The following is a 24,882-nucleotide window of genomic DNA, read 5'->3' as shown; positions in this document are numbered from 1 at the left end:
TTTCACAAAATAAATTTAAATTTTGGATTCCATTTTTTTGTGTTTGTATTTTTTTCTACACTTTATTCAATGTATCATTTAAAACATTGTTACACAGAATGCAGGTTGATTTGGTTCTAAAAATTGTTTGCCTATGAAGGTAGTGATCTTTTCAGTGATTACTTGGTGGCATCCTCCAGGTAGGCAATGAGGTCAGCACGCTCGTTTGGTTTCTTCAAACCAGCAAACACCATTTTGGTACCAGGGATATACTTTTTGGGATCCAGCAAGTACTCGAACAGTGTGTCATGATTCCAGGTAATGCCTTTAGATTTGTTAGCATCTGTGTAGACATATCCTGCAGCCTGGCCAGTTTTGCGACCAAAAAGACCATTCAAGTTCGGGCCAGTCTTGTGCTTGCCTCCAGCCTCCACTGTGTGGCACTGGGCACACCTCTGAACAAACAACTGAATAAATAATAAGAGGTTAATTAGGAAATGTAATTGTAAAGAATTATTGCACTTTTATTATTATTATAATACAAAATACCATACCTTCTTGCCTTTCTCGACATCACCAGCTGGAATACCCATTTCGATTTAGAAGGTATATGTTGGGATTTCAATGGAACCTAAATTGAAATAAAGAATCTAATTATTTGGAATTACGTAATTTCACGGCAAGCGAAGTTCCCAGAGTAGCAGCCTCGACAAAATTACCATTTTCTTAAGCGTAACGAGAACTTTTTCTTAACCGTAAGAAGTCTCAACACGATAGCACCAAAGGAATTCCCCACCTCCCATATGTTGCAACATTCTACCTTTACAAGGTCTTATAAGGGATGTAGGGGAATATAGGCCCTTTACTTGCTTAAGAATTAATTAAGTTAAAAACCCCTTACTAAAAGGTAGTTTTAAGCGAAAGATATTATGGGCAACATCAAGCTACACGAATTTCTTGTAAGACACTGTAAAATCTAAACTTTAACGCTTTTTCGGCAAAAAAAAAAAAAACTCAGAACTAACCAGAGAAGGCTGTGATCACGCACCACGAGTCGCCAAAGAGAACGATTCGATCGATTCTACTGGGCGGCTGGATCCGTTGAACCCACAACGGAACTCTGGCGGAAATACGTAAAAAGAAAATAACTATCGGGTTAGTTATGAACGATATCTGAAATCCTCATTTATTAGATTAAGAGTCAATCTAATAATTAACCCCGTTCCTTTTTTAGTACGTATGAAAAAATGCTTTACATTTTCGATTAATCCTAAAAAGTATATATTATGTTGATGCTTAAATTTGATTTCATAATTGATATTTCGATCACCTTTCTCGACTTCTTTGTAATACTCTGGCAGCGTTGCATGCATTTCAAAGTCAAAAAGATCGAAAACGTCAAAAACGATTCTCATCGGTGAATGTGACAATATAATTTCACTGTATCTATTTATTAATCTAGTGTTATCATATTCCGATCCCATTTGAACAAAGTTAATTTAATTTTTTAGTTTGACACCCATTTATCTTGAAAATGGAGAAACGATACATGGATTCACCAATTGATCTTCTACGGTTTGTCCTACAGTTCCCGTACCTCTGTATGTTCTTCATTGTAATATTTTTGTTTTCAAGGAATGGAAGACTACTTCGAGCTAAAGATCTCGGGCTTACCCCAACAGCAAATTGCTCACTTGAAATCAACCAAAGCTTTCCAAGACTGACAAGGAAACTAAAATCAGTTTCCAAAGTACAACTCAGCAAAGCGCTGCTTAACACAGATGACATGAACAGTATTAGTTTCAGTACTCAAGCTACACAAAGTTCTCTACAGCGAGAAAACCAATCCCATCTAGAAGATACTCTGAACATTTCACATTTTAATGAAGATGCCATCTTCAATCCAAATCCTCACAAAGGAGTTCTCACCATTGATGGAAAAACATCTCAAGTAATCCCAAAATTCACTACTAACTTTTGAATTTTCCATAATCATTCTGGTCATCAGATTATTGTTACAAACACAATTGCCTGCAAAATGTTGGGATATTCATCTGAAGAACTGCTTGCAATCAAATTTAAAGACCTTGTAATCAGAGAGAAATCACAGTTAGCTCTAACTGACATGATCTTTGATGAAAAAGGAGAAGTTATTATCTTTAATGGAAAAGTGGTAAATTAATGCTACGCCGTCGATAAATAGGATTTTTAATGACACATTTTTTGTACTAGATTGAACTCAAGTGCAAAGATGGTTCTAAAGTAGCTGTATCTTGTTGGTTAACAAATACTGAGGACAATGCTGGCAATAGTTTGTACGTTGCTGTCATTGAACCAGTGCAACGAGTAGTGTCCTATCTTCTCCTAGACGAATTTGGATTGATAATGGCAGCCGATGAAACAGCGGCTTCCCTTTTCCACTGTAGCGAAGAAGATTTTGTTGGACATAATATCATCAAGTGGATCCCCAATATCATTTGGCCTACTTCTTCTGATAATTTGGACCAAGTGTGTTTGTACAGTTGTAAATATTATTCAACGTATTTCGTTATCGTTCTTAAATTCGCAGGAGAAAAAAATTCAGAAAACAACAGGTTCTAACGAATCGAAGCAGAGTTTCCCTCTCACGCTGCGGCTAGATCATTACGAAGCAGATAGTGTTGCCAGTCTATCGGAAACTACTTCTTTACTACCCTGTTACTCTGCCACACTCTGGGTTTTCACGAATATGAGCGGGATGTTGCTTATTACTAAAGAAGGTTGTATTATTGATTGCAACTCCATTTTCGTCCAGCTCGCTCTAGGATATACTCGAGAAGAACTTGTTGGAAAAGTAGAAATATTTAATAGCAAATAAGGAACGTAATATCCACAATCACATTATTTATTTACCATAGGAACTCAGCTACATTTTACTTAACTTTGCAAACGCACAATGCGGTCATTTTAACAGTGAAGTTCACCATGAAAACGGTTCTTTTATACCTGTGTCTTACTTTGTCAACGGCCCACTTGAAGGTATGGATATATATCAAGTTTGGATGGCCATAGCCTCCTCATTGAACAGCGGAAAGTCAGTAATGGGTGCCTCAGAGCTATCTAAAAGCAGAAATTTTAGTGTCATTCAGCCTGAAAGAGTACGGTACGATTTTTTTTCGGCATTTGTGATTATTGCTTATATTTTTCGTCGGTCTGAAGGATTCTTCAAAATCCGATTGCCACCTTGAGAGCAAGGAGAGTAGCATTTACAAAGAAGATATGTGTAGTGGAGACTACTTAAAGAATTATCAGGTAAATAAGATTCCCAAATAGCGTTTCACTCGCAAGATTTACAGGAAATGTTACTTCCTATTATTTGATTATATTATATTTTGTATTTTATTTTTATCACTTCGTTTTTTTATTCGTTTGTCAGGTCGTGAAGCAAATTGGCAGTGGAGGTTTCGGCTGTGTTTATTTGGCATATGGACTCATGGATACCAAGTTAGTTGTGACAAAATTCATAAAAAAATCCAAAGTGTATAATGACAGTTGGATTTCAACGGACGACGGGCACCGCCTTCCAAACGAGATCTACATTTTGAATCGCATCCAGCATGATCACATCGTCAACATGATTGATTTCTACGAAAATGATTTTTACTTCCAATTAGTTATGGAGAAGCATGGTTTTGGAATGGACTTGTTTGAGTTTATTGAGAAAACCAATGGTGTTCCTGAACCTCTTGGAGCCAACATATCTAAGCAGTTGATAGAAGCTGTTGATTATCTCCATTCGCATGGCATTCTCCATCGAGACATCAAAGATGAAAATGTTGTATTGGACGATAGATTTCACGCTAAGCTGATCGATTTTGGGTCTGCTACATACCTAACAGATAAACCATTCAAAGCCTTCTGTGGCACCTTTGAATATTGTAGTCCGGAAGTGTTAAGAGGTAAAATAATATTTATTAAATTTTTGTACCTCAAATAATTGCGCGATTTTCACAGGAAACCCCTATCGGGGACCAGAACTAGAGGTCTGGGCTATTGGAGTAACAATTTATGTTCTGGTTTTTGGGCGCAATCCCTTTTCTGGCATCGAAGAAATTTTAAAAAATGAACTCGAATTCTCTGATTCAGCTTCTGCGGATCTGAAGTACCTCTTGAAGGGAATGATGAACCGATCAATAGAAGATCGATTCAGTTTGCGAGATGCATTGCAAAGTAAATGGCTGAACCAAACAGTATTTTTAGATAATTACGACTTCTACGATATTTGTGATCTCAATCGATCTTGCGTCGAGTTTCAGAACTCGCGTTATATTCTTGACGAAGGCCCCGTCATCACGCTGGCTACATCTACCCCTTATAGAAAAGCTAGTGATCCTGCGAAGAAAAGCCTCGATCATTCTTCTTTTGATATTCCTGACGAAAGTGTACATTTTCAAGCGTCTGAGCTGATTTTCAACGAAATATCTAACCATGCGGATTAACAAGTAATACACCGTGCGAAATTTTTCAATGACAAATTAATTTAATATCGAATATGTCGTGTGGATACACACGTACCTTCTGACGTGGAATACTTGCTTTAATTAGGTTATCTACAATCTTATTGCTAAACTTCGTGATATTGGCGCTATAGCAGTTTGTAATCCATATCCGACAATGTGACATGCCGCGGAACAGCGGAAACCTAGCATGATGAAAGACTCCTACCAGGGACCAAACTTGGGTACTCAAACACATCCATCTTCAAGCGCCTTATCATTGAGTCATATAACCGCGTTCATTTCCACCGACTGCTGTATATCGTTGAGTGTACTATCTATCACTGCTGTGCTACATTGTAACATAATATTTAAAAAGATCTATTGTTAACATCTCAGAGCACCAATATTGCGTAACTAATGATGCAGCTTGTGCAATTGGCAGCACTTTGAATACGTACCACCAGGTGTCGCGTTCGTCAGGGTGTTTAGTAAAAATCTGTAGGGATACGTAATCATCATGATGTCCCTAACGTGTTTGCAGAATCAGGTAGTATATTTTTCATATTTGTCTTAAAATTTTTATTGATATATAGCGATCATTTTCATAGCTCCTACCTTTATCGCAAATATTCGGAGCATTTGGAAGTCGGCAAAAGGTTCCTTCAGCAAGGGTTTTCACCAAATCTAAGAATTCCGATCCGTCTGAATCAAACTGTGTTCATGCCGATAGTCTTACCCCAGTATGTTTTACTAGTATTTGAGAAATTGGTGTTTTGGAGTACATTATGGGCATTTTAAATTTAACATAGGTTTCCAATGTTTTTGCTGATCTGTCACATCAAGATGTTAATCATCTACTTGAACAAATATCTCCAGTGTATCAACAGTGTAGAGCAAGACCTGCTTCCTTCTCACAGAGTTATGTATCTGCCAACACCTTTTTAGAAAACAAACAAGGCTACCGAGAAAATGTGTGTTATCACTCCTTAACTCTACCTTTCCAAATTCGGACCTTTAAAACCTACAGAAGTGGTGACGTAAATATTCAGAACACATCAGTAACCGAACGTTTAAGATCAAAACTTCAAGGTGGTGATGTCAAACGTCTTGCTTTGGGAAATGTCCATGACATGACAGCTAGAGATATAAAAGGTTTGAAAATGTCAAATAACTTAATTTAATCATCTTAACATGTTCCCCACCAATAGCGCTTTTAGGAAGTGAAAAATTGGCACCTGAAGAACAAGCACGTTTAAAGGCAGGTTCTGCAACTTCAAAATCCTTTCCGGATTGTAAATCAGTTATATTTCTGTATTAGATAGCATTTGCTGAAGGTTACCTAGCGGCGGATCCGAAGAAAAATCCTAGCAGAGCCATGCGAGCCCTAAAAGTGACCCAGTACATCTTGAGTGTGCTTATATTTGCAGCAATTCTTTTCACATTTATGGGTAAAATTAGTCTCAAGTTCATCCAAATCACTATCACTAATTCTGTTTACTAGGCACTTTCGGCGGGAGTTCAGTATTTAGAGTGTCAGTCGGAAATGGAAGTGAAGTAGCTCCAGAAGAAATCAATGTTACTTTTGATGATGTCAAAGTAAGTAAACAGTATACAGTGTAAAACTTTGAATGCTGATTTTGTAATTATTAAAAACAATTATAATTTTCATAGGGTGTCGAGGAAGCTAAACAGGAGCTAAAGGAAATTGTTGAATTCCTTAAAAATCCAGAAAAATTCTCTGCACTTGGAGGCAAGTTACCCAAAGGTGTTTTGCTAGTCGGACCGCCAGGAACGGGTAAAACACTACTCGCCCGAGCGGTTGCAGGAGAAGCTGGAGTTCCCTACTTTCATGCTGCTGGTCCAGAATTTGATGAAATATTAGTGGGACAAGGTGCACGCCGCGTGAGAGATCTTTTTAAGGCAGCAAAAATGCGTGCTCCGTGCGTCATTTTTATTGACGAAATAGACTCGGTTGGAGCTAAGAGATCAAACTCCGTCCTACATCCATATGCAAATCAAACAATCAACCAGCTTTTAGCTGAAATGGATGGTTTTCATCAAAACGAGGGTTAGTGTTCTGAATTGCATAACGTTAATTTGAGACTGAAGACATTTTTTTTACAGGTGTAATTGTTCTTGGAGCGACAAACCGCCGTGACGATTTAGACAAGGCTCTTCTGCGCCCCGGAAGATTTGATGTCGAAGTTCAAGTACCTGTTCCAGACTTTGCTGGTCGAAAAGAAATTCTTCAACACTATTTGAGTAAGGTCAAGTTAGCCGACGATGTTGATGTCGAATTGTTGGCTCGCGGCACTACAGGATTCACGGGAGCCGATATTGAAAATCTCGTGAACCAGGTTATTGCATCCAAAATAGACACCAGTGACGTCTCTAGTTTACCAGACGTTTTTAATAGTTGTTATAAATTTCACAATAGGCCGCGGTACGTGGTGCAATCGACGGAGTTCCCGCCGTCACAACAAAATATCTTGAACAAGCTAGAGATAAAGTTCTTATGGGTCCGGAAAGGAAGTCAAGAATCCCAGATGAAGAAGCAAATTTGATTACCGCGTACCACGAAGGAGGCCACACGATCGTGGCTCATTATACGCAAGACGCCCATCCATTACATAAAGTAAGTTCTCCACCTCTTAGCCGAATCAAATTTCAAATTAAAATAAACCATGGAAATTGCTTAAACACAACAGGTAACGATCATACCAAGAGGTCCTTCTCTAGGACATACCGCATACATCCCTGAAAAGGAACGATATCACGTGACCCGATCTCAGTTACTAGCGATGATGGATGTAGCCATGGGAGGGAGAGCAGCTGAGGAACTTATTTTCGGTCACGAAAAAATCACATCTGGTGCATCAAGTGATCTTAAAGTAAACTAAAATGGTGTTTACTACTTTCCGAACAGTTATAATCCTCTTTTGGTGTTTAGCAAGCCACATCGATTGCTATGCACATGGTGAAAGAGTGGGGTATGTCCGAAAAGGTTGGATTCCGCACCATTGAACAAAACAATGGTTCTTTAGTCGTCGTGAACGACCTTAGTCCACAAACAGCTGAACTGATTGATTCCGAAATTAAACGGATTCTTCAGGTATTAAATTTACTAATATTAAAAAAATAAAATAATCCTAGCCAATTTAACCAAATTTCGTTCCAAAGGAGTCCTATGACAGAGCAAAAGCTATTCTGAAAGAACACAAGGAGGAACATAAAATGCTAGCGGAAGCATTGTTGAAGTACGAAACTTTGGATGCTGACGATGTCAAATCAATACTGACATCAAAGAAAAACTTCTGATTTATTTACGTTTGGACCCAACTTCTAGCTGATAACAAAAACAGTTCTTTAAAATCATTTCTTGCGAGAAATACACTCGACGATAGCCAAATGAAGGGTATGTGGACAATAAATGTAATTTTGCATATTAACGTTAAGTAGTTGATTGCGAAGATAACAAATGTTACGTGTTTTCCTGAGGAATCCCTATTTCCCGTATTGTGGCCGTAATGGCTTCATCTATCCGGCTAGATCCTGAGTTGGTGGGCATAGGCTTATTACCACACGAGATTACGCCAATTAACTGTGAGAGCATAGAAACAATTGCTTGACCTAAAATTTTGGTTTTTGATTATTTTAGGAAATTAGGCTATTAAAAGATAGAGATTACCCTGTGTTTCAATGGATTGTCTCACTTCATCTAGCTGCTGAAGATTTGCCTGCAAAAGTTCAATGACTTGCTGTTTATGATCTTCAGGTTCTCCATCCCATTGAATTGGATTAATGGTATGTGACATTCCTGGATCATGCTTGGATTTCTTTGATGGTGGTCCCTCTACGAAAAAAAAATATTTACAGATATTTGTCTGCAAAACAGTACCAATTGGTACTGTTATTAGTTTAAACTAATCACCATTCACTTGAATGGCATTGACATTGACATGTATTGCATTGTCAGTAGGTTCTTCTCTAGGTTCACTAGATTCCACTTGAAATGCAACTTCGGGGCTTGTAATTGCAACCGTCTTTCCAGTTGCAATTGCATCTAACACAGTAAAGAAAGGCCATGCTCCATTGGGATCTTCTTCCGAAGGTCCTTCAGCCTATGTTGGAAAACCATTGGGTTACTTATTAAACACACTTTTAATAGTTACAGAATCCAATTCTATAACCTGAGCTCTTTTAGCTAGCTTATATTTTGACCAAAGATTGTTCCATTTCTTCTGTGCTTGATATGGAGTCTTAACAACACAGAAAAGAAGTTTTAGATTGAAAGGAACTATTATCACCAACACATTCAGAGGAAAAAGTCTTACTACATATGCTGCTAGACCCATATCTCTCAGAATCAACCTGAAAAGTTCAACAGGTGAATAATTTTTAAAGCACATCAGATTTGAATCTTTCTAAATTCTTGTTATGGCAGTAATTGGGAAAAGTTCACTAACTGCCAGCCGTGACGCGATGTATTGCGTTTCTTGGTAAACATTTGACGACGTTCATGACGATATAAGATAAACTGTAAAGTTAAATCATCTGTCCCTATAATCAAGATGAAACTTGTATGAGCAGTTTTTTACTACAAAATATTTTGATATGCCAACAGCTAGATACATCTGTGAATTTTGAACGTAAAAGGAGTAGACTTAGAAAGTAGACTTCGACGGATCGCCTGGGAACCTGAACTAGTTACAATGACACTCATTCTCTAATTATATCGCGTTTACCCATCACCATTACATTTGAAATTCATGCAGGCCTTTAAATCTGGAGTTTTGATTTCATCTGGAGAATCCATCACAGTTCAAAACAAGTGGGCAACCAACGTGCATTAATAATACAAACTTAGCAAGTCAACTTATGGAGCTTTCTTCAGAAGTTTCCGAAAAGAGGGAAGAGAACACCCCAAACAACTAAAGTTGACCGAGTGGCTGCGCTAGAAAATTATAATCTAACAAAAACAGGGTCGGGGCCTCAGCCAATCGGTATGAGACTGCCTCGATAGCCTAAAACCAAAAAAATTTGATTGGGTTCGAGGCAGAGGAGAAGGGCTTGGTTGCTTCATCTCTGGTTCGGGGTGAAACATTTTTCACCACGAAAGCCCCCGTCTGTAGCCCTGAAATGCCTATCCCAATTGGCAACAAAAATTGAAGCTTTTGATGGGAATTCCCTGCATACTATATCAATACTTCCGCGGTATTAATTCTGTAACTGCCCTTTGATTTTCTATTTCAATCGAATGCGGTAACACATCCAAAAACATAAATAGGAGTATAGTAGAAAAATGCGAATTACTGCGAATATTCGCGATTTTATTTGTTTGGTACAACGGAACTGCAAATTTTTTTTGCATAGGGTAAAAAAGATAAACGGTGGAAATTTAGAGTTAAACCACCAGTGATAGTCCATAAAGCCAGTGTCTCATTCTTTCTCAGGGCAAGGTGTCATACGTAGGTAGTCTTTTCCAGATGGCATGGCTAGCTTTTCCACTCCTTTAGGAAACAATGTTTCTAACTCGTCGTCTCCCACTGTTGGTAATACCATGCAGTATGTCCCGTGCTATTAAAATTTTTTTATTTAAAACAATTGCATTAGGGAGGAAACAAAATATGACTCTACGTACTTGCCAGTCCGCCGGGGTAGCAACTCTATATCTGGCTGTTAGCTGGACGGAGTCGATTGCCCGTAAAATTTCACTTCAAGAAAATGCCCAATATTTTAAAACATGCTATTAAAGTAAGGATAGAACAACTGTGCTGATTTACTCAAAATTGCGCCCTGTTGTTGCTGGATAAAGCAGCGACAACTTCAGTTTCTTGTCTGGCCCAATAAAGAATACTGCTCGGCAAGTTAAGGGTATTCCAGCAGCATCCTTCTCATCAGGATCGATCATTCCAAGTAGATGAGCTAGTTCCCTTTTCTCATCCGCTATAATTGGGTAAGCAAATTTTTCTATTTTGGAATATGCTTTAATATCTTCAATCCATTTTCGATGGGTATCAACTCCATCACAGGAAAGTGCTATCAGCTTAACATTTTTTTCTTCAAATTTTCCCTGAAGCTGAGCAACTCTTCCGAGTTCTGTGGTACACACAGGTGTAAAATCAGCAGGATGGGAAAATAGGAGTCCCCAGCTATTCAGAAAAGTGATTTAATCTTTTGTAAATATGATAAGATTCAATTGATATTATGTGGTTACGAATCTCCCAGCCATTCATGGAACTGAATCGGTCCTCGAGAGGTTTCGGCCTTGAAGTCAGGAAAAACGTCACCCAGCTTAATCATTTTTTGATAACCAAACGGCTTACGAGGTTCTCTTTATTCTAGACAAGTTTTAAAGCCAAAACAAATAATGAATGTGTAATACTTATATTTCTGTTACGTACTTGAATATCAGGCGATTTAGAGGGCGAACAAACGTTGTATGTGCGTCAACAACCAACGTCTGATAATACGTAATGAATAATCAAAACATATTTGACTTGCTATCAACGAATTCGCAAGGTTGCCTATATTATTTTCAGCTTTAATTAAGTCATTCTTATTCTGTACGAATTTAATCCTATTCTTCAAATCGTTTACCAGTCTTGCTTTTGCTTTCTTAATCAACAACAAAATATAGAATATAGTAATTCGAAATTCGAAAGAAATCGATATTCGTTTTTGTGGAAAATGAGTTGCACATTCCTAAATGGTATCTAGGGAAGACGTATATTGAACAGTGAATTGCCTTTCAAAAATTCTATTAGAAACAAGTTATGTGACTCTGTTTGTACAGTTTTTACAATGAAAAGGAAACAATTGTACTATTAACGGCAGAACAGGATTAATTAGGGGCAATAGCAATATTATATTAAGTAAACTTGCTGTAGGTCTTGATTCTTGGCTTTTTGGACTAGTTCACTGGTAAACCGCAATATAAAGTGTAAACCCAAAGGCAGAGCTATGAGACCGACGAGGTACAGGACGTACCCATACGGTGGAGTAGAACCGATTGGACAAATCCAAATTCCGCGCCGATATCCATCCCTCCAGTGGTGTGTCCAGACTGCAGTTGTTATTATCAAAGATAGTTTCAGATAAGGGATGGAATGGATTTTGATAGAAAGCAATGCTAATAGAACAGCAACAGCTGAAAGCACAGTTGTGCAATGCAATAATGGTCTGTGAAGTAATCTTGTGGCTACCTGTAAAGAAACTTGTTTAGTAAAATGTAGTTCTGTTTTATATTTTTACATTTACTTGGAGATCCATGGTCCCTACTGCTATAAAATGATCTATATCAATTAGGGAAGCAAGCAGGCCACACATAAAAACAGCAAACATGTGGGACCTTTTATTAATGGATAAGTTTCCCACATAGTTCCACGAAAATGATGCTATCATGAAATGAGTTGCACTATCAACAAAGCAATTTAAAATTAAGGATTCGTAATGATATATGTAACCAATAGCTGTATCGCCAGTTAGAGCTATGACAGGAATTAGGAAAAGGTTTATGGTGCTTTTAACGTCTAGTTTTGTCTTCAGGTAATCAAGCGACCATAGTTCCCACATCCTTTTACTCTCTGTCATTACACTTCGAGATTCGCGATATCGGTACAATTAGTTCAGCAAGTTTTCACATGATATTCAAGTCAATTATGTATGACCAACAATAAGACCTCACAGACTGTGGGAAAGTAATTCGAACAAATAAAAAAAACTGTAGGAATTTAATGACACAGTTAGCTCGTGACTGATTATTAATTGTTATTTTCTGACAAAAATATTAAAATTTTCTTCTGGTTTATTTATTTTTCTTCTATTTTTTTTTTTTTTTCAGTTTTATCTGTTTGCCTCTACGAAAGTTGCCATATTTCACTGTCGGATTTCTAAATTTTCAAAAAGTGATTTTGTGAAATAAAAGTTGATCTAATTACAAAAATTGTGTGAATGTCACTGAAAACCGGAAAAAGAAGTCATATTTTCTATAGATAGCACCAGGTTAAAACTGAAAAAAAGTAAAACCCGTCAAGCGCATGTCATCTTGTTTTGAAGTTTTGCAACATTGTAACGATAGCTTCTCCGAAAAAAAATCTTCGTCGTAAGTGTATTGAGCACAAACAAACTTGAATACAAATCGAAATAACGCTCTTTTTAAAGATGGTAAGTTATTATCATATTGAAACATGTTGTTTTGTTGAAATTGTGCCTTGGCCGAACTTGATGAGCTTGTTCTTTTAACCCTACAATTTTAGTCTCATACAATCTTGCTAGTCCAACCCGGACCCAAGCCGGAGACGAGAACATATTCCGACTATGAGTCGGTAAACGAATGTATGGAAGGAGTTTGCAAGATTTATGAAGAACATTTGAAGAGACTGAATCCCAACACTCCAAGCATTACATACGACATCAGTCAACTGTTTGATTTCATTGATCAGTTGACCGATCTCTCCTGCCTAGTGTAAGGGCATTCATGTTTATGTATGAATTTTGTTGTTGAGCAAATAATTTTTTAGCTTGTCAATGTATTTTTATGATTTTTTAAAATTCTATGTGTTTTAGTTTTATTTTTTAATTTTTTTTATTGTTGTTAATGTTTTATTAATTTTTTTTTCTAATGTGACAACATTGAAACTCAGTAGCCCACTTTGATAGGTGTAAAGACTATGCTTTATAATTTCTGGTTTTGTTTTCATAGGTACCAAAAGATCAGCAATACTTATGCTCCTTACAACAAGGACTGGATCAAAGAAAAAATCTACATTCTGTTGAGGCGCCAAGCAGCTAAAGCTCCATAAATGGATACTTTTCATCCTGTTTTCATTTCATTCATACTTGTGTTTTTCTCTTCACCCTGAAATGTATGACGTTTAATAAAATGTGTCTTTGACAGGTAAAACATCAATCTTAGATTGTGTAAATGTGTCAGTTGATTCTGGACCACCCGAAATCTTTAAATACTTTTTAGGTAAAATGCATATTCCAGCAATAGATCATCAAAAACTTCGTTTTCTTTAACTGCTTGCTTTGTCGTATTTTTTTTTTTTTTTTTTTGGCATAGTAAACTCTTAATTGTTTCTGTCTTAAGATATTGTTTTCGTAATGAATCAAAACGCCGGGCATGGGGGACGCCATCTAGTTAGCTGGCGCAAATACGTTAATATCAGCTGATCCTGTCGGCAGTCGTAACTTTGCTGTGGAATAAGCATGTGAACGCCACTCACACGATTATAATTACAAATAAAATCGTTATTTGTTCACCACCGAACGCACACACAGTGATGGAAGCATTTATGTTTACGAAGACGCTGAGATTATTTCAGGGTAATCGTTTTCTGTCAACAGTTTCAAAGCCTGTTGTCACAATTCCATTCAAATGGCAAAAGAAATTGACCAAAGATCTGAACAAAAAGCAAGAACAGGATAGATTAAAGGCATCCCATCAAGGCAATACAAAAGTCAGTAAACAACTTTTGTAATTTCAGCTGTGTGGTTTTAACATGGTAGCTTTTCCTCCCCCAGGTATGCATAGTTTCCTGCAAAAATACAAAACTGAACCATTACTCAGGGCAATCCTATGGGTATACAAATGTTTCTTGTGTGTTTAATAGGATCCATTAACTTTCACTATAATTTTGTGTGTAGGAAATTTGACAAAGTACCTTTGGCATCAAGAACTTGGGGCCATCGGGAAGCAAATGGAGATTACTTTGCTATAAACAGCCAAGGACCAAACCCTTCCATACTACGAAATGAAGAGTGTGATTTTAGCTTACTGGATTTAAATGAACCCTTAATTGAAAATCTTACTGCTATGGGATGTACTAAGCCTACCCTTATCCAAAAACTGGCAACAAAAGCAGTTCTTAGAGGGGAAAACTCACTAATAGCTGCTGAAACAGGCAGTGGAAAGACAATAAGTTATCTAGCCCCAATCATTCAAAACATACTCGATTACAAAAGTTCGAATAGTGTTGCCGATGAGCCATTAGATCAATCGCTAAATGCACCTTTAGCGCTTGTAATTACCCCTGGCCGCGAGCTATGCGAACAGATAAGTAATGTTGGCGAGTCCCTAGTGACAAATCTACCAATCAAATCAAAATGCGTCACTGGAGGACGATTAAAGAGAGATATGCTAAATGCCGATTACCAGGAAGTTGACATTCTGTTTGCCACGTTTGGTGCTATCAGCAAACTGACGACCAACCGCATTTTTCGCCTGGACCAGCTGAAACATCTTGTGCTGGACGAAGCAGATACTCTGCTGGATGATTCTTTTAACGAAAAACTTACTTACTTTCTTCGCAAACTACCTCTCCAATCTACACGCCCTACCGGGGTTATCCAAGGTGTACAGACGATAATGGTGAGCGCCACGGTACCTCGTAGCGCTGAAGAAATTCTGTCACAGGTTATTCCATATGGCAGTTTTACCAAACTTACTACCGAAAATCTGCATCGCCTCCAACCCCATGTTCCTCAAAAATTCATGCGGCTTTCTCATCTTGACAAGCCGACCCGCCTTTTGGAATTAGTGAAAAAAGACGTTTCTCGTAAACTGCCAGTGATCGTCTTCAGCAACAGATCTGATCGTTGTGATTGGGTGTCAATGTTCCTGAATGAAAATGGCGTTTCTTGCGTAAACCTCAACGGTAACATGGCCGAACATCTCCGGAATGGTCGTTTCGAAGAATTTCGTTCTGGTCGACAGTTGGTGCTCAGTTGTACGGACGTCGTTTCGCGTGGTCTAGACACAACGAGTGCCCATCAAGTCATCAATTACGATGTTCCAACAAACATCAGCGACTATATTCATCGATGTGGCCGAATCGGACGTGTAGGTCATCAGGCCACAGGAATTATTACCACCTTCGTGTGCCACCCGACGGAAGCGGACCTCGTACAGAAAATAGAATATGCAGCCCGCAGAACCCATAATGACGAATTGCCAAACGTCAACGCTAATATCAAGCGCCTAATCACCAACCAAGTGTTGAAAAAACATGAACAGAGGGTTTTGTTGAATTGATTAAACGTCTTACAGTAGAACTGAACTCTATAAATAAATCGTGGTTTTTTTTTTGTAGTTTTCCTCTTGTATTTGGATCGGTTAAGTTTAAGTGCAAAGATGCTCGTTAGATGGCCTTTCAATCTTTTTTTTCAAGGTCCAAAGTCTTCTGCTAAGTACCGGCCGTCACACATGTGAAAAAGTCTAGTCTCTAAGGGCGTATCAGTTGTGTAGCACTTTGTTAAACTTCACCGTACGTCATTGGATTGTTTTAACGTATTTCTTAAAAAAAAATTTCATTGTTTTTTCTATTTAGATGGCGAAAAAGATGATTGTTGATTGCGATGCTGGCATGGACGACGCCAGTGCTTTATTTTTAGCAACCAAAGCTCACAAAGTCGGAGTATTGGAGCTTGTTGCCATAACAACGACGCACGGCAACACTACTCTGTAAAAAAAAATTACCCATATATTTGATTTTAACTACAGGAAATTTGCCATAATCTTAATATTTCGGGACGCCACAGAAATAATGTTGTAAGGAATGTAGCAAGGACTCTAACAACTGCCAACCTGAATCAAGTAAGAATGTTTGTAAAAGATATAATACATTTTATGAATGTCACATTTTTATTGACTGAATTCCAGATCCCAATTTATAGGGGCGCGCACACGTCCCTCGTCGAACCAGTTGTTATGGATGACCCGTTTCACGGAAGCGATGGATTCGGCGACAGCAATCACGACGAAGAACCTGACTTGCGAAATGTCCAGAAAGAACACGCTGTAAACGCCCTTGTTCGTTTGGTCAAGGAAAATCCAAGTAAAGAAAATGATTCATCTGCACTTCCTTATGAAATTTTGAAAATAAACTTTTTTTTTGCTTTACTAAGATGAAATGACCGTCGTAGCTTTGGGTCCACTAACGAATTTAGCATTAGCAATGCGTCTGGATGATCAGTTTGCTTCTAATTTGAAGGAACTCTACATAATGGGTGGCAACGTCGAGGGTAATATACATTCATTATAAATTCAGTTTTAATGTCCTAATGCCGACCTTAAATTACCAGGAATTGGTAACATCACCGTGTCGGCCGAATTCAATTTTCATTGCGATCCAGAGGCGGCGTACATCGTCTTACAAAACACAAAATGCCCGACTTACATTGCCAGCTGGGAATTATGTTTACACAGGGCCAAATTGGATTGGGTACCTATTTGTAAAAAGAAATCCTTTTTTACTTGTTGTTTAAGATTTTAATCGAATGTTTAGGATTGGAGGATCAATACTTACGGTGGAGTTGACAGTCCGCAGTGTCGGCTGATGAACAAAATCGAAGCGCAGATTATAGCTCGAAAATATTTCGACACTTACATGTAAGTTTAACGCAAAAGCAACAACATTAATGTTACGATTCGAATGCTAAATGGTTTTTCCTTATTGACTTTAATTTGTTTTTAGAGTCTGTGACCAGTTGGCCGTGGCCGCTGCCATCGACCCTCGGTATGTGACACAGCAATCGTTGCATTACGCTACGGTAGAGTTGAGTGGCAACTACACACGCGGACAGATGGTCGTCGACTATGGCAAAAAGATTGTCGGAAAGACGCCCAATGTCTATTTGATCGATCGTGTCGACATTGAACTCTTTAAGAAAATGATGCTGTGGTCCTTGGACGACCCGTCTGTCGATTATACGCCACCAACAGAGTGAACGATGTGCCCATGTCTTTAACATTTAAAGTATATACGGATACACTATATATACTGCTGCAAATAAATGGGCATGAAACGGAATCGCCTTCTATCACTGTCCTCCAAAAAAAGGCATGGGGATGCGTGACTGGCGCGTTCGCCTTCAAAACTCGGCTCGAGTGACGAGGTTTGATTCGTCTGTCACTCCACGTTGGGAAGTTTAAACAAGAGGACGGCTGCCGTTATTTAGTCTCAGCAAGTTTAACAGATTGCATTCTACTCCGTAGTCCTTAGAAAATAAATAAGGAATCGGTTAAGGTAAATAAATTGTTGATGTGGCCTTTGTCATTGCAAATAGGAGTTCGCATAAATTCACGTTCGTGTAGGTTACGTTGGTCGTTGAAAATGTCGTGTTCGAGAGTACTGTAGTAACAGTAATAAAGGAAATAATTTAATATTCGAAAAATGAAAAGGTGCTATGGTGTGGCTAACACAATAAAAATTCATGCGAACTACCAAGGGCGACCACTTTTAATTCCAAGAACTCAAAAACTATAAATCGCATGTAAAAACGAAGTCGATTTTCGTGATTCTCGTTCAATTTTGAATCGAAGTCATGTAGTTTAACTTATATTTAAAATTTTGCCAAAAACGAAAAAGTGAGAAGGCTATAGCCTTCTCATTTTTGCCAAAATCGGCAAAAATGGACATCTCTTGGAATTCAATAAAAAAAACCCACGGCATAGTCCAAATTAAACGCCGAGTTCGATTATGTTAGTGGTTTTCTCGCTACACCAACCGTTTTCCAAATAAACTAAAAAAATGTGAAAAGTCGGGCTTATTTTGCCGCTCGGCCGACAAAATATAAGCCTGACTTTTTTGTTTTTTATTTTTATTTCAAAAACTACAAGGCCAATTGAAAAAAAAACTAGATATTCGTGATTGGTTTTCTATTCTGCATGGAGTTCATGTGTTTTAAGCCAAATTTAAAATTTGGCCAAAAATGAAAAAGTGAGAAGGCTATAGCCTTCTCATTTTTGTCAAAATTGGCAAAAAGGGAAATCTTCCAGAAATGAATAAAAACCACCTGTTCTAATGCAAAATTTAACGCTGGTTTCGAAAAATACATTTGTTTTCTTCTCAAGTTAGTTGTTTGGGAAATATACGGATAAAATGAGGCTGCAATACGAAAATATGTCCCTTCATTTTTCCCATTTATTTCAAAAACTATAAGCCTAATCTAAAAACAAACTAGATTTTCGTGATTGTCGTTCAATCTTGAATCTAATTCATTTAGTTTTATTTGTGTTTGAGAAAGAAATTAAAAAAATCCTGAAAAGTCGGGCTTATTTTTTCGGGCTTATTTAGTCGGGCTTATTTTTCAGTTAGATTTTACATGAAAAAATTCATTTATTTCAAAAATTATGAGCCCCACATAAAAATAAATTAGATTTTCTGGATTTTCGTTCAATTTTGAATCGAAATCATGTAGTTTAACTTATATTTAAAATTTTGCCAAAAACGAAAAAGTGAGAAGGCTATAGCCTTCTCATTTTTGTCAAAATCGGCAAAACGGGACATATTCCGAAATTGTTTAAAAACCATCTATTATAATGAAAAATTAAATGCTGATTTTGAAAAATGCATCTGTTTTCTTGTCAAACTAATTGTTTAGGAAATTTACGGAAAAAAAAGGCTGTATGGCAAAAACTTGTCCCTTCATGTTTCCCAATTATTTCAAAAACTATAAACCCAATCTGAAAACAGATTTGATTTTCGTTATTCTCGTTCAGTATTAAATCTAGTTCATGTAGTTTTATGTATGTTTGCAAAATAAAAAAAATTTCTGAAATGTCGGCCCTATTTTTTCGGGCTTATTTTGTTGGGCTTATTTTTCAGTCAGATTTTGCATGAAAAAATGCATTTATTTCATTTGTTTTAAAACTATAAGCCCCATGATCAGAATTTAACGCTGATTCTGATTAAGTGATTTATTTTCTCATCAAACGAACCGTTTTCGAAATAAACAGAAACAATGTGCTTTAAGCGCATCGACTTTATGTTATGGTATTTTACGTCTCATAAAACAAATATAAGCGTACTAAAAATATAAACTTAATTTTTGCGCTTTTCGTTCAATTCCCGATCGAAATGATATATTTTAAGCCAAGTAAAAAATTTAGTCATAACTGAAAATAAGCCCGACAAAATAAGCCCGACTTTTCCATTAATTTTGAATTTTTCAAAAATCTTTAATACAGCAGTGAATATACATGATCTTGATTCGGCATTAAATGATAATCACTGAAATCAAGTTTTTTTTTTAATGGGACTTGAGACTTTGACTTGTAGTTTTTTAAATGAACAATTCGTGCCAGTACGCACCAGCGTTAGCGTGATAATCCATTAGAGAACCGTCGCGTACTGGCGCGTAATTTTTTGCGGGGAATTTAAAAACGATTGGGCTAGTGAAAAAAAGAACAATTTTCCCGGAATCAGCATTCAATTTTGAGTATATTTTGTGATTTTCAACCAATTCCAATGAGTGTCAGTTTTTGGACATTTTTGAGACAAAATTCCCACGGTAATTTTCTTCGTTTATTTCAAAACCTATAAATCCCATTGAAAAAAAAACTTGATTTCCGTGAATATCGTTCAATTTTGGATAGAAATCATGCATTTTAAACTATATTTAAAATTTTGTCAAAAATGAAAAAGTGAGAAGGCTATAGCCTTCTCATTTTTGTCAAAATCGGCCAAAATGGACATCGTCCAGAATGTGATCAGCAACATCTATTATAATGCTAAATTTTACGCTGATTCCGAAAAATGCATTTGTTTTCTTGTCAAGCTAATTGTTTCTGAAATAAACAGAAGAAAAGAAATTGTAACGCGAAAATTTGCCCCTTCATTTTCCCCATTTATTTCAAAAATTATAATTCTAATGTAAAACAAAAATTTGATTTTCATGATTCTCGTTCAATTTAAAATCTAGATCACATAGCCTTATCCATGTTTGTAAAAGACAAAAAAAAAGCCCGGAAAGTCCGACGTTTACACGAAAAACTTGGACTTGAAATTTTGGCTTGGAATTCGACTAATCCTAACACGTTACTGAACCAAACGTGAAACGCTGCTTCCGAATAAAATATTAGTTATCCCCTTGGTGATGCAGAATTTGAATTAAAAAACGGAACCATTGCTGTCATCGATTATTCTACATTTGAATGTCTGGGACGTTTTCGTACCAATGAGAAGACAACTCACGGTATATCGTAATACAATCAAAACACATAGACCTCTCTAGTGAAATTGAAAGGATTCAAATCTTTCTTTAAAAACTGTTAGTCAATGGGTTGGTCTTCGTGAAAATCATGTCTTTAAAATTATGACCTGTCCGCTTTTGGAAACATTTTTGAATAAGGGGGGGTTTTAGCCCAGGTATGTAGAGCTTCTTTTGATAGCGTGTTGCTCTTGATTGACTAATGGAATGCATTTGACAGAAAATGCCGGAGAAAGAAATGAGTTGTTTTTGAAGGACAGAAAAGAAAAAAAAAATCCAAAAAGGGGAGATACACATAAAGCTGTATGTTGAAGTCCAAAACAAATCAGCTTTTCTCGAGATTATTGTAATCCGTTTTAGTAGGATTTTTTTTTCAGCTTTTTCCCCTCGGTGGATACAACAACGTGTTTGAATACAGCAGTGGGAAAATAAGGACCTTTTCAGCATACACGCACTACTCTCATCGTTATGATAAGATCGCCATGGCAACTGGTTGGCTGGACATGGGTCTGGAACGTAGGCCCCCGAAACTGTTGATTACATTTCCCAGGATGTTTTTTTTTTTCAGATTTTTCCTTTTTCTCTCGCGATATGCGTATGGGTCGTCAGCAGATGTAAGCTCTAAGCTGACTGGCCAATTTGTTCGAAAGGAAATCCGATAGCTGTGGGTGGTTACACACAACAGTCCGGAGACGTTCGTTCCACGAACCTGTTGTTATGTATATATATATTGGTTTGCTAAGGCATCTCGCCATCTAACTGCATATGTGTGAGTAGCAAGCCGAGCGAGCACTTCCAAGCGATGAATCATTTACGTAAACAAGCGTGAAGGCGTATCATGTAATATTTCCCTTTACATATAGAGATCGATGGATTTTAACCCGAATCGCGGCTTATATCAATATTGAACCGGCGAAAAGCCACAATTTCAGAAGCGACTTATTATACCCAATAGAAATCCGGCGTTGTCTTTTTTTTTTGTCCCCTTGTTTGTCATTTTTCTTTTTCTTCTTGTACATCCGCATCGAACGACACGAAACAGTGGGGGCAGATAATAAATGTTTTATACCAAGCCATAAGTCATTTTATGAAATATAGATTTATTTTTCACTTGTCTCCAGACCCTCTCTAAACAATATACGAACAACAAAAAAAGGTTTTTTTTTTTTTTTTTTTCTTATTTAAAGGAATGTTTCCCGTGGATTGACAGTTGTGTCGCCTTGGAACGCGGAACGTGATGGATGTCACTTCGTATCCTACTTTTCTTTTTTATTCTTTTTATTTATTGAGCCATTTTCTTTTTTCTTGTGTCTCCACCACGTTCTTTTTTTTTTGCTTTCCTTCCGTCCAAGTGATCCGCCGTTCTGGAGCGAATAATAACGCGTCGACGTTGGCTGTTGCGGACGTCAAGCAATAAATCGTTCGTGACAACAGCGGAAAACTCCCGCGACCATTAATATTTATCGGCGTCCCCTCCCTTTCCCGTCTCCTGCATCCCTGTCCGCAAAAAAAGGGGTGCGTGGTGTGTATGTGTATAAGGAACTAAAATAGATAAATAGGAAAGGAGAAGAAGAAATGGATGGATGTAGTTGTGATTCCGGCCAAACTCAAAAAAAAAAAAAAAAAAAAAAAAAAAAAAGAAAGAAAGGGGGGGATATAATAATTCTGCGGTCGGTGGCACGCGTTCATTCTTCCGGAACGCCGGAACGAAATGACTTACAAACGGGTGGCGTCGGCTGTTCCAGAAAAGAAAAAAAATTATTCTGTGTTATCCATTGATATAGAAGACAGGCAAACATCAGCAATCTCCGTTGGTCCTCAAAGAGTTTAGCTCCGGTCTCGTGTCAATAGATACAAGGCGTAATGATCTGATGACGAGCCACCGATCATCATCATTAATCAATGTCGCACATTCATCTTTTTTTTTTTTTTTTTTTGGCTCGTCTATACCTTATTTTTTTTTTTTCGTGTAGATTTATCGATTAGGTATGCTCCATCTGTGTACGGTTCACGATCAACGTGTAGAAATAAAATGGAGGGGTTTTAAAGAGCGGCTGATTTAAATGATTTGAGATTAGGATCGAAAAGTAATGGGAACGTTTTCCTTTATAGAGGCAATTATAACGGGCTTCCTGTAAACGTTTATGATGTGTAACGACTCTCATGCTTCTAATGTGTGTATCACAAGTTGCGACAAACGGGGAAGCGAAATGACCTTTCATTAACCCTCTCGACGTTCATCATCAACATGTTTGATGGCCTTGCTCACAGGCCTCTTTTGCCCTGTAGGACTCTTTGATGAATGTGAACTCATTACGAGAGGCTTTGCTTTGATATACGGATCGAATGAGAGGGGAGAATTAACAACAATTCCAAAGAAAAATGAAACTCCTGGGTAACAGATTGTTGAATAAAAACGAGAAGTTTATATATCCAGCAGTAGAAGAAAAGAGACGGGATTTAGGAAATAGAAGGGACGACGGACGACAAACGAAAAGGTGCAGTAAGACAAATGAGAGGCCATTAAGTAAGGGCCCTAGCAAAGGAAGAAGAAGCGTGGCCCCGTGAATTATTCCAAAGTCGCTTTCCTCATTTATATATATCTAGAAGTTTTTTTTCTTTTGTTTTGTTTTGTTTTTTAGAAGGAAAAAAAAAAGGAAAAGGGAAAATGGCCGTGCCGCTGAGGAATGCGACTCGAAAAAGAATTATTCTTTATTTTTTATTTAGTTTTATTTCAAATAAGGTAAAAACCATTCGAATAACAGCATCCGATTTCGTTTTTTTTTTCGTGCTCTCTGAATATTTCGAAAATCAGAATAATCCAGGTCGATATTTTACTAGCACCGTAATGCGTCAATTTAAATGCCCCATTCAAAATAAACGTGACCATTTCATTCAGGGAAAATGGCCAAACTATAGACACCGTTCATGCGTTTTACATCTTTCTGCACCTACAACTCGGCCAACACCCGTGAAATTCAGGCCGCTTACGCCATGTCGGTGACGTCACAAAATCCTAAATAACAAGTTGTTTATTCACCTGCCATATGTACCTGAAAAAAACGGCCAAATTTTTTTTTTTACAACGAAAGTACGAAATGCCGTAATCGAAAACGATCCAAAACTTAAAAAGGAAGAGCTGCTAACACAATCGTAAATCACGTAGCTCTTTTTTTTTTTATTACTTCTTATACGTGAAAGATGATACTTGCCCCGTGACGACCATCAAGAAGGAGGTGGAAGGTAGGACTGGAAAAATCATTCATCAAGACAGACGCCATTACTTTATCCATTAACGATATGAAATGCCTTTTTTTTTAGTTTTCGATCCATAGTGGTAGTAGTGTATACACATTAAATATTATTTATTTATTATTTTTTTATTATTATGAAATTTTCAGCTGATTTTTTTTTTTTTTGCTGGGCGTGATAAATCATCCCGTATAGTTGTGTGTGTGTTTTTTTTAAGGGTGGAAAATTACACAGTTATGCTATGAGGGCTTGCAGCTGGTTAAGAGGGATCAGTAGGCAAATGGAAAAAGATGGTGGGCGGGGTATAAGGTGAAAACACGGGAAAAGCAAACAGGAGAAAGCACGACTCCCACACAGTTCAAAAGATGAAGAAACCTTAGTAAGAAACTTAAAAAGGGAACCGAACATCTTAAAAATCGAAATCAAACGGTATATATATATGTATGAGCCAAGCCAAGTAAATAGGGCGTAAGTAAAAGCATTAAAAGCGAAGAAGCCATAGCCCTTGTTCCAATTCTTAATGACATTTCAAAGTCCCACTAGTGCATTTTCTTTTTACCCCAGCCTCGGCTGATTGAGGTCCTGACTTTTAGTGTTTTCACCGCTGACACACACACACAAAAAGTTATGGACCGATCGATCCGCACGAAACCCACTAAACGGACCAGAGTTCAAGCCTGGGTGCAGACACATTTTTTTTTTTAAAGCTAATTCTTTTACACACACCTTTTTTCCTCATGTTTCTAAGTTATACTTGTCACATCCATGACTTTTAAAGAGTTTATTCTTCAAAGAAACATCATTTTTACTCATGTGACGCCCATAATTCTCTGAACGAAAGAAAGGGGGGAAACTCTTAAAGTTCGACCGGTCATCGGGCCGTCATCACCAAATCACCGTTTGTTTGGCCCTTTTTTTTCGTTTATATTCAGTCCGCAACCTTAAGTAAAAAAAAAAAAGAAGTTTAAAGGTTTTTTTTTTATGTAACCCTATGAATAATTCAAATGATTGCACTTCCAAAAGACGCGTCAGGCCAATAGTTTGGTGTTGTAGTCAGGAGAGTGTCGTCGCTGTCGCTGACTGATGGCCCCATCGCCCTTGAACTTTTATTCCTTGTGAAGAAGAAACATCGGACAACCCCCCCCCCCCCCTTCCATTCCGAAACACATCCTCAAAA

General features: G+C 37.5%; 10 protein-coding genes across 18 annotated transcripts in view; 5 read left to right on the top strand and 5 right to left on the bottom strand.

The window, feature by feature from the left end:
* LOC130694392 (ras-related protein Ral-a-like) overlaps positions 1-24,882 on the bottom strand; it is a 52,729-nt gene that overhangs the window by 9,621 nt on the left and 18,226 nt on the right. The window lies entirely within an intron of this gene.
* The window catches only part of LOC130694405 (cytochrome c-2), an 83,434-nt gene continuing 58,581 nt past the window's right edge, over positions 30-24,882 (bottom strand). For 2 of the 3 annotated variants that reach the window (XM_057517486.1, XM_057517485.1), the window contains exons 2-3: positions 534-574; positions 30-446 (exon numbers count right to left, since the gene is read on the bottom strand). In XM_057517486.1, the coding sequence (XP_057373469.1) occupies positions 159-446; positions 534-572 (327 nt within the window). In that variant the 5' untranslated portion in view covers positions 573-574 and the 3' untranslated portion in view covers positions 30-158. Of the gene's footprint in view, positions 447-533; positions 611-1,004; positions 1,066-24,882 lie in introns of those variants that run through there. The other variant, XM_057517484.2, reaches the window with a different exon arrangement.
* LOC130694379 (PAS domain-containing serine/threonine-protein kinase-like) lies at positions 1,350-4,493 on the top strand. 2 transcript variants are annotated; one of them, XM_057517446.1, is made up of 10 exons: positions 1,367-1,421; positions 1,491-1,554; positions 1,615-1,930; positions 1,988-2,152; positions 2,212-2,487; positions 2,549-2,812; positions 2,877-3,116; positions 3,178-3,270; positions 3,395-3,917; positions 3,973-4,493. In XM_057517446.1, the coding sequence occupies exons 2-10, from the start codon at positions 1,514-1,516 to the stop codon at positions 4,455-4,457; spliced, it is 2,403 nt and encodes an 800-aa protein (XP_057373429.1). In that variant the 5' UTR covers positions 1,367-1,421; positions 1,491-1,513; the 3' UTR covers positions 4,458-4,493. The 2 variants fall into 2 exon arrangements, with proteins under 2 accessions (XP_057373428.1, XP_057373429.1); XM_057517445.2 differs by having other exon boundaries at positions 1,350-1,554.
* LOC130694398 (peroxiredoxin-6-like) lies at positions 2,561-10,969 on the bottom strand. 2 transcript variants are annotated; one of them, XM_059496147.1, is made up of 6 exons: positions 10,862-10,969; positions 10,675-10,798; positions 10,241-10,609; positions 10,099-10,171; positions 9,893-10,034; positions 2,561-2,573 (listed from the first exon to the last, which is right to left on the bottom strand). In XM_059496147.1, the coding sequence occupies exons 2-5, from the start codon at positions 10,758-10,760 to the stop codon at positions 9,897-9,899; spliced, it is 666 nt and encodes a 221-aa protein (XP_059352130.1). In that variant the 5' UTR covers positions 10,761-10,798; positions 10,862-10,969; the 3' UTR covers positions 2,561-2,573; positions 9,893-9,896. The 2 variants fall into 2 exon arrangements, with proteins under 2 accessions (XP_059352130.1, XP_057373460.1); XM_057517477.1 differs by lacking the exon at positions 2,561-2,573 and having other exon boundaries at positions 9,750-10,034.
* Positions 4,900-7,870, top strand: LOC130694411 (ATP-dependent zinc metalloprotease YME1L-like). 4 transcript variants are annotated; one of them, XM_059496144.1, is made up of 12 exons: positions 4,900-5,004; positions 5,066-5,197; positions 5,267-5,609; positions 5,675-5,715; positions 5,776-5,905; positions 5,959-6,053; positions 6,129-6,525; positions 6,582-6,814; positions 6,895-7,092; positions 7,166-7,348; positions 7,408-7,569; positions 7,638-7,870. In XM_059496144.1, exons 1-12 carry the CDS (start codon positions 4,975-4,977, stop codon positions 7,773-7,775), a joined length of 2,082 nt encoding a protein of 693 aa, XP_059352127.1. In that variant the 5' UTR covers positions 4,900-4,974; the 3' UTR covers positions 7,776-7,870. The 4 variants fall into 4 exon arrangements, with proteins under 4 accessions (XP_059352127.1, XP_059352126.1, XP_059352125.1 ...); XM_059496143.1 differs by having other exon boundaries at positions 5,675-5,719; positions 5,780-5,905; XM_059496142.1 differs by having other exon boundaries at positions 5,666-5,715.
* On the bottom strand, positions 7,758-9,369 carry LOC130694395 (uncharacterized). Of its 2 annotated transcripts, none has more exons than XM_057517472.1 (7): positions 9,216-9,369; positions 8,924-9,017; positions 8,792-8,828; positions 8,648-8,716; positions 8,389-8,578; positions 8,146-8,310; positions 7,758-8,087 (listed from the first exon to the last, which is right to left on the bottom strand). In XM_057517472.1, the coding sequence occupies exons 1-7, from the start codon at positions 9,271-9,273 to the stop codon at positions 7,939-7,941; spliced, it is 762 nt and encodes a 253-aa protein (XP_057373455.1). In that variant the 5' UTR covers positions 9,274-9,369; the 3' UTR covers positions 7,758-7,938. The 2 variants fall into 2 exon arrangements, with proteins under 2 accessions (XP_057373455.1, XP_057373456.1); XM_057517473.1 differs by having other exon boundaries at positions 7,758-8,058.
* On the bottom strand, positions 11,202-12,232 carry LOC130694397 (transmembrane protein 267-like). The gene is made up of 2 exons (XM_057517476.2): positions 11,718-12,232; positions 11,202-11,662 (listed from the first exon to the last, which is right to left on the bottom strand). Exons 1-2 carry the CDS (start codon positions 12,048-12,050, stop codon positions 11,324-11,326), a joined length of 672 nt encoding a protein of 223 aa, XP_057373459.1. The 5' UTR covers positions 12,051-12,232; the 3' UTR covers positions 11,202-11,323.
* On the top strand, positions 12,479-13,271 carry LOC130694406 (enhancer of rudimentary homolog). The gene is made up of 3 exons (XM_057517487.2): positions 12,479-12,623; positions 12,716-12,924; positions 13,162-13,271. The coding sequence occupies exons 1-3, from the start codon at positions 12,621-12,623 to the stop codon at positions 13,259-13,261; spliced, it is 312 nt and encodes a 103-aa protein (XP_057373470.1). The 5' UTR covers positions 12,479-12,620; the 3' UTR covers positions 13,262-13,271.
* On the top strand, positions 13,666-15,548 carry LOC132087706 (probable ATP-dependent RNA helicase DDX28). The gene is made up of 3 exons (XM_057517456.2): positions 13,666-13,921; positions 13,986-14,044; positions 14,109-15,548. The coding sequence occupies exons 1-3, from the start codon at positions 13,745-13,747 to the stop codon at positions 15,493-15,495; spliced, it is 1,623 nt and encodes a 540-aa protein (XP_057373439.1). The 5' UTR covers positions 13,666-13,744; the 3' UTR covers positions 15,496-15,548.
* On the top strand, positions 15,610-17,272 carry LOC130694386 (nucleoside hydrolase-like). The gene is made up of 8 exons (XM_057517458.2): positions 15,610-15,727; positions 15,791-15,924; positions 16,002-16,056; positions 16,123-16,297; positions 16,368-16,484; positions 16,545-16,684; positions 16,748-16,851; positions 16,937-17,272. Exons 2-8 carry the CDS (start codon positions 15,791-15,793, stop codon positions 17,187-17,189), a joined length of 978 nt encoding a protein of 325 aa, XP_057373441.1. The 5' UTR covers positions 15,610-15,727; the 3' UTR covers positions 17,190-17,272.

Source organism: Daphnia carinata, chromosome 7 (genome assembly GCF_022539665.2).
Source record: "Daphnia carinata strain CSIRO-1 chromosome 7, CSIRO_AGI_Dcar_HiC_V3, whole genome shotgun sequence".
NCBI classification, from domain to species: domain Eukaryota; kingdom Metazoa; phylum Arthropoda; class Branchiopoda; order Diplostraca; family Daphniidae; genus Daphnia; species Daphnia carinata.
This window is presented reverse-complemented; position numbering and strand designations above follow the sequence as displayed.